Source organism: Puntigrus tetrazona, chromosome 25, assembly GCF_018831695.1.
Source record: "Puntigrus tetrazona isolate hp1 chromosome 25, ASM1883169v1, whole genome shotgun sequence".
Classification (NCBI taxonomy): Eukaryota; Metazoa; Chordata; class Actinopteri; order Cypriniformes; family Cyprinidae; genus Puntigrus; species Puntigrus tetrazona.
The window spans coordinates 2,002,585-2,010,084 of NC_056723.1; the positions used below are offsets into that span (position 1 = coordinate 2,002,585).

At 41.5% G+C, this 7,500-nt stretch overlaps 2 protein-coding genes across 3 annotated transcripts in view; both read right to left on the reverse strand.

Annotated features, from left to right (window-relative positions):
• Nucleotides 1-3,686, reverse strand: part of LOC122331245 (cell wall protein DAN4-like) — a 5,304-nt gene extending 1,618 nt beyond the window's left edge. The window contains exons 1-3 of the mRNA XM_043228792.1: nucleotides 3,439-3,686; nucleotides 2,456-2,590; nucleotides 1-2,237 (exon numbers count right to left, since the gene is read on the reverse strand). The exon at nucleotides 1-2,237 is cut by the window's left edge and continues 1,618 nt beyond it. Coding sequence (XP_043084727.1) covers nucleotides 253-2,237; nucleotides 2,456-2,590; nucleotides 3,439-3,658 — 2,340 coding nt within the window. The 5' untranslated portion in view covers nucleotides 3,659-3,686 and the 3' untranslated portion in view covers nucleotides 1-252. The remainder of the gene's footprint in view (nucleotides 2,238-2,455; nucleotides 2,591-3,438) is intronic.
• Nucleotides 3,687-6,637: 2,951 nt separating this feature from the next.
• LOC122331233 (transcriptional enhancer factor TEF-3-like) overlaps nucleotides 6,638-7,500 on the reverse strand; it is a 26,696-nt gene continuing 25,833 nt past the window's right edge. For both annotated transcript variants that reach the window (XM_043228775.1, XM_043228774.1), the window contains exon 11: nucleotides 6,638-7,483. In XM_043228775.1, coding sequence (XP_043084710.1) covers nucleotides 7,370-7,483 — 114 coding nt within the window. In that variant the 3' untranslated portion in view covers nucleotides 6,638-7,369. The remainder of the gene's footprint in view (nucleotides 7,484-7,500) is intronic.

The window sequence follows — 7,500 nt, forward strand, 5'->3', positions numbered from 1 at the left end:
GGCAGATTGACTGGATAGCATCAATAAGCTCACGTACAACCTGATAGACTTCAATCCAGTGCATTACTTTACAGAGAGCTTACGACCTACTTGCTGCATTCTGCCTTAATCGTGCAACCAAATAAAGTAGAGTTACAAAGTAGCTAGTAGCTAAGCCTCTAGTGTGTACTTTTATGTCCCAATGTACTGTAAGAAAGAACTTACGAACGGCTGGTGCAACCCTACCCAGTGCCAGATGTGAAGAACCCAGCTTTACGAACTTTCTCTTACGATGACGTATTTGATGAGTCTCATTGATCCTCTTTTGCATCTCAGATTTGTCCTGTACCTGCCCTTCCGACGCCTCCGGCCTCTCCAGCTCAGAGCAGCGAAGACCGAACAACAGCAGCAGAACGTGATGGTAGCGCAGGTCGCTAAAGCCACCAGTACAGTGTTGGCCGCCAAATGCCACACTGACATCAAGTTTCCGTCCCCGCCTGGTCGAGGTGTGTCCCCTGTAGTGATGTTCCGACTGATGTAGCCCTTCGTGTCGTTGGGGTACGGTTGACTGTCCACCATGCTGCTAGTTGGGGCGGTTAGAGAAGAACTCAAACTACCGGTGGTTGCGAAGTTGCCCGTTCGAGTGTGGGTGAAACTTAGGGTCAGGTGCCTGGGGTTTGTAGAACCACCAGTGGTGATTGTGGGATTCGTGATGGTTGAGATCTGTAAGGTTCTTGTGTTGCTGCTGGTTGTCTCTTTAGGTTGGGATAGAGTAGTTGTTCGGGTTGGAGTTTGTGAAGGCCATGTCGAGGTCTTATATGCAGGGGGGGTTTGTGTTGAGGCTTGTAAAGGGTCTGTGGTTGTCCACTTTGTAATAGTTGTCTGATAGGGTATAGAGCTCGTTTTAGTCCCATTTGTGCTTTGAGCTTGTATTGTCTTATGTGCAACTGTAATTTGGGTTGATGCCTTTAAGGGAACGTTTGCAGAAATTAAGGGTTTTGTGGTAGTTGGCATTTCAGATTGTAACAGTGCATGCGTCCGGGTATCAATAACAGTTGTTTGCACTGTAGTTTTTGGATACTGGTCCAACTTGGACGTATAAAGCGAAGTAGCTTGCTCTGTAGTTCGGGTGCTTGTCAATATCTTGGTAAAAGATTGCATGGACTTTTGAGAAGCCAAAGAGTTTGTAGTCTGTACGGTTGATGTTTGTAATCCCAAAGACTGTTGTGTAGTTGAGGAACTCAAAGATTGCACAGGGTCTTGGGAAGCCATCGCCAAAGAGTCTGTATTCTGCAAACCTGTAGTTTTTAGTCCCGAAGTAGTCGAGGAGCTTGAGGATTGCATAGACTTTTCAGAAGCCGTCTCCAAAGAGTTTGTATTCTCCAGAGCTGATGTTTTTAGTCCCAAAGTGGTTGAGGAGCTTGAAGATTGTGTAGACTTTTCAGAAGCCGTCTCCAACGACTTTGTATTCTCCAGAGCTGATGTTTTTAGTCCCAAAGTGGTTGAGGAGCTTGAAGATTGCGTAGACTTTTCTGAAGCCGTCTCCAACGACTTTGTATTCTCCAGAGCTGATGTTTTTAGTCCCAAAGTGGTTGAGGAGCTTGAAGATTGTGTAGACTCTCCAACGACTTTGTAAGCCATCTCAAAGTGGTTGAAAAGAGTTTCAGAAGCATCTTCTGCATGGTTCTGCATGGCTGTATTTTTTTCTCCCAAAGTCCGTCGGGTAGTTGAGGAACGTAGAGCTTTGTCGATTGGTATGGAGGTCAAAGTAGAGTCAAAGTAGTCAGTTTCAGAACTTGGGTGGGCTGTGGTTAAATGAAAAGGTGGGGGGGTTGGTTTTCTCTGGTTTGAAGTATCAGTGGTTGTATCAGTTTCGCCCGTTGGAGAGGTGGTTGTATGACGCGGGTTTATCGAAGCCCGCTGTGACGTAGACATCATCTGTTGGGGATTGAGTGTAGAGTCGATTTTAGGCTCTGGCGTAGTTGATATGACGCGTTCTGACGTGCTTTGAGCAGTTGTAGCCTGTATTGTAGTACATCGAGGGAGGGTATGTTGTACTTGATGCGCAGTAGGATCGGCTTGAGTAGTTTGTTGGGGGGTTGTGATGGAACGGATGGGCTGGTTGGGTGGATAGTTGAACTGACGCTTGTCAGAGGTCAGCGGCTCTGAAATATTGAGCCGTGAGGAAGACATGTGAGGCAGCACGCGCACATTGGTGGTGAAGTACTTCCCGAAAACCAACAGGTCAGGATCCACACCTGAGCGACAAATCAGACTGTATACAATACTGAAATACAGTAAAAAGTAATTCTGTTCTGGCTTCAAATGATCTATAAATGCCTTGCCTAGGAAAGGAATTTCTGTCTTTTTTTGTATCGAAAGCGTTTAATGCAATCGGCATTAAAAGAAAAGGCAAGTTCGCCCGTGGTTTTGCCTTTCCTCAAACCAAAGTAGATTTGGGTGTGCGGTTTCTCACCTTTAGTGACGTTGTAGAGGATGACATTTCCTCTGTGGTGAGGAATGCAGCTCTCAAGGTTCGGACACTGAAGATGAAAGCAGTTCACGCTGTCCTGAGTGGTGTTGAAATGAAACACAGCCAGGTTGCAGGAGACTGTACATGCAATTCGTGAGTTAAAGTCCATTAACAAAATCTTCCCGGTTGAAGATTGTGAATTATACATAAAAATAAAAGTTTATGCATTTGCATCGCAGTGCAATCGCTTTAGCTAATAAACATTTGTTCACGTTCATGTATATATTTATGTTTGTATAATTTATATAATATATATATACATTTAATATATAAAAATAAAAGAAGTTTTTAATATACTATGATTATATAAAGCATTTAATCTCTGCTTTATTTAATTCTCTAATCTCTACAAATTGTGACATCGCTTATTTGGACATTTCTAAAAGCATCTTCTAAATTAACAGACGTAAATATTAGAGTATCTGTAATATTTTCTCAAGCTGAATATTTTACAATGCATTTGCAAGGTTTTAAACAAGAGGCCATGCATTTTTGTTGGAACTGGTCGCTAAATCACAAATGAAGATAATCATTTTATTTCTATTCACTTGACCTGCGTTTGAGTCAGTTTGTGTTTTGCTGGTTTTTAGTGGATATACACGTATATGAAGTAATTCCTCCTCGGGTTCACACGTTAACTAGCCTTTAACAACGTGTTAAACCGAGCTAACCACAAACAAACACTAGTGTCCTCATGGTTACCACAATTCTGCAATGTTATATGATGTGTAAAATCACTCTAACGTTTGTGTGTGTGTGTGTGTGTGTGTGTGTGTGTGTGTGTGTGTGTGTGTGTGTGTGTGTGTGTGTGTGTAAAGCGCGCTCGTACTGTCTTTCCTTCAAATAAAAGCCACTTGGTTTGACGTTTTGTTCTATACTGCAGTGAAACTCAGCACTACTTCATTCGTCTTAAAGCGCAGACTCACAGTTTCGCGTGAGGCAGCAGGCTCTGCTGCATTTCAGCGCAGACTCCTCCTGATAAAGCTTCAAGACGTGCGCTCCTCTGCGCTGAGACTCCTCGATGTCCACGTACAGTCCCGGATACCTGCGGATCCAGCAGCTCTTGTAGTAAGACGTCGGCGAGCAGCCGGAGTCCGAAGAGCAGATCAGACCCAGAATCCACAGCAGAGTCCATGGGACGGCCATGGCGCGCGTCGTTCGTCCTATCCGCGAGGCTGGAAAAGTCAAGTCATGTTGTTTTGAAGCGCTCGTGGTGTTTCTGGCGCAGGTGAGCGGAACCTGCGCAGGTAACAGGTGTGTGACCTCCTTTATTCCGCCCTCCAACTTAATTCATTTATTCATTCACAAATAAATAACTCTAACTGCTTAAATGGCCCTTTTCCAAACACATTTTGCTCTTTTCACAATATAAAAATGCATAAATAAATATATATATATAAATATAATTTTTTTTTAAATTCTGTCTTTGATTAGTCGTGTCAGCCCGGAAAATATAAAATAGTACGCCAAATAAAAACAGAAAGTCGTGGTATTAAAACGCAAAATTAGACTTTGAGTATATATTGCACGCATATAATTGGCGTGCGTATAATACGACATTTCCACTTGCTTATGCAGTGTTCGCGTACGTAAATATTTTATTTGGTGTACTATACGGACATTCATGAGCGCTTCCGAAGCCGTAGAGTAGACCTACATTCATCTTCTGCGCGCGAATGGAAGGTATGAATAAAAAACTGAAATATATCCTTCCAAATTCAAAATATGTCCTTTCAGAGAGGCGGCAGAAACATGTTAAACCTTTCATTTTATCAAGCCATGAGAATATTTTTTTTTTTGTGCACAAATAAGTCACAATAGCTATCAGGCACATTGTTACAATTGCAAACATTGTACAAACATTTAAACAACTAAAATGTTTCGGAAAAGAAACGATACATTGTGGTAACGTTCTGAGAACATTAGAACACCAGAGAACTTCAAACAAACATTCTATTATTGATACTTAAGGAACGCGGGGATGATATTCATAATGTGTTCATTAAACAAACTATTAAACTTATGAAATAAATTCTATTTGTCTAATTTTGTGCAATGAACCCTTTTTTTTTGTCCTGAAGATCAAACCTCCAGACTGAACAGCTGTAAAAAGTGACCATGATTGGTTAATGATAAATACCTGTAAAAATTTAAACTGACATTCCTAGAATTCCCTGCAATGCATTTCAATTTCCGGTTGAATTTGATGTTTTTTCTTCGAAATAACTGTTTCTTCCTAGTTTTTTCTTATCGGTTTTGTTTATTGGCGTGGTGCATTGCATGCGACGTTGCTAAATGGATGTTTATTGCATTTCACTTTATTTCACCACGACGGTGTTTAGTGTTTGTGTGAATGACTCTGATCCCCTTCTATATATTCGAATATTCATAAAGCTGCTCGTTCGTGTTCAAAAGCTGCTCGCGATGGGCTTTGCTTCATCATTTTTCTCATCGCCGCCTGCTTTTGGCGGTCGTCGGTGTATCCCGAAGGTGCGAAACTGATTTTAGCACTTTAACAGGTTGGCATATCAACATTATATCAGTTAATGAAATTACGGTATTTAACTGTAAATTTAACGTAAAACTTATTTTCTCATAAATATGAATGGTTTACATAATTACTCATAGTTTGCCGGCTCGGAGACTTGCCCACCAACGGCTCTTTGTTCCTCAGATGAGAAGCGTTTGATTTATTCTGGAGAAATCAGAGAGGATTATTCTAACTGAAAGGAGCTGATACAATGTTCCCTGTCGGTTCGTGTGTGTTACCGCCCCAAGTTTGCCAAAAAGAGAGTCGGATCAGGTAGCCGAGTAGCTTTCACACTCCGTTTTCTCTATGAAATCCTGCGCACACTGGCCGAAGAACGAACGCTCGGAGCCAAGGCGAAGGCCGAGCATTTCCCCGAGAAGGCCTGTCCGACCCAAGGGTAATATTTTCACATCGGCGTATGTTGATGAGCAATATGTTTGCGGTGAAGCGTTAGTAGAGGTTTTCACCGCTAGATGGCGCAGGAGTCTTTTCAAACTTACACTGATTGGCTGTTGGCTCCTCGTGACGTCAAAAACAGCAGACGGGATAAATCCTCTTTTTTTACAGTATTATCAAACAAACATTGTTACTGATACTTAAGGAACGCGGGGACGATATTCAAAGCGTGTTAATGAAACAAAATGTTACATCGTATTTGTTTAACACTTTTTTTGTCCTGAAGATGAACGTCAAACATTACCTACGCTGTAAAAAATGGCCGTGATTTTTACGGTAAAAACCTGTGAACATGCTGTAAGATAAATTCCTGTAAAATTTATAGAGAAAAACATTGCATTGCATTTCAAATTTTGGTCGATGTTTTTTCTTTGCAGTAACTGTTTCTTCTTAGTTATGCTTATTAGGGCTGTATGTTACATGTAAAATTAACGTGAAATTAATATTTATTGCATTTCAGTTGAACCGTGACGGTGTTTAGTGTTTGTGTGAATGACACAAATCATTAATTGTAAAAAAATAAATTAATAATAATAATAATTTTGAAGACGATATTAAGATTCATATTTAAACTTCGGCCTACCAAAACTCTGGACGTATGCCCATGCATTGGTGTTTTTGCATAAATAATTGCATTTGCATTCTTTAATTTATGTGTTACTTTATAACTTTGAGTTCAAATCTTTTTCGTTCCTATATCGCTGAAAACGTGTAGTGAGTGATTTTGCATCTTGCAAAATAATGTGTGCATTACCTTTCATCGTTCAAGTTGCCTAAGAACAAAAAAAAGCTTTCAAAACGTTATATTTGTTCGTCAACTGCGTCGTGTGTCACGCACCCGTTTTTGTTTCTACTTTATTTTTCGTTATTATTGTTAATCTTTTTGGTCGTGGATGGTTGTATTAATAAATGTGCTCTGTTCTTGATTTTTGAGCATTTATCATCTGAATCGGAAAAAAACACGCAGTCCTTAGGACTTCATGGACTACAATTTTTTTCCTCATAGAACTACAAATGGCAGTAGGAGCAGCAGAAGAACTAAAAACTGATAACACACGCTCTTTATCAATGTGTTTCTGACCGCCTGAACACGCAGTTATTTGTACAAGCCCTCGTTTTGGAGAAAAAAAAACGAAATCTTCCTGGCTTTCTCGGGCCAGTGCGTTTTTTTTTTTTAATGTTAGACTGTTTTAAGTTTACGTTTTCCACATTCGAGAACACGTCTGATAAATACAATGCGGCAAATCTACGTAAAAACACTTCACTTAAACATTTAGCCGTTTCCGTTTGTCCTGATACGCGTGAGCCTGGAGCACAGAAGCGTCCATAAGGTATTCATAAGATATTCATAAGCAGTAGCCATTTATTAGCCCAAAATCAATAGGATATTAAGTAAGGGTCGCCTTCTGGGAAGAGATTTTGTAAATGTAGCAAAACTTCGTTTTGGATGAACTCTGTGCATCGCTGAGGAACTTTCAAGGTGATTTTTTCAAGTCAAATATTGTCAAACCACACATCGATGGGAAGCATATTCGATTTGATCTGAATTTTGAAAAATCGACCCTCATGGCAGGTTTTGAGGTCCAGGGTCACGCGCGAAGATAAAAAACACTTTTTGGTTCGTGTGAAAACAGGCAACGGACACTAAGGCAAACACGAGGGGGGGCTGAAATGAGAGGAAATGAAGAAAAAAAACCATGCATCTCGTTCTCATCGAAATTGAAAAGCGGTGACGTTCGGATGGGCCTTTCGGGGGCAGATTCTCTGCGTGTGCCTCTGTGTCCCGAGCCCCGGCGGGCCCTGGGCCCTGGGGCCGTGTCCAGGAGGGGGCGCTGCGGCGTCTGTGGGTCAGCGAGCTGCAGACGCTCGTCTCAGTCTTTGACCAGCCTGTAGATGTGATGCTGGGCCCCGTGCTCGCTCGTGGACACCTCGAACACATACGCCACGCACAGCAAGGTCTCCAGAGTGTCTCTGTTGGTCACCACCTAGAAACACACGAGGC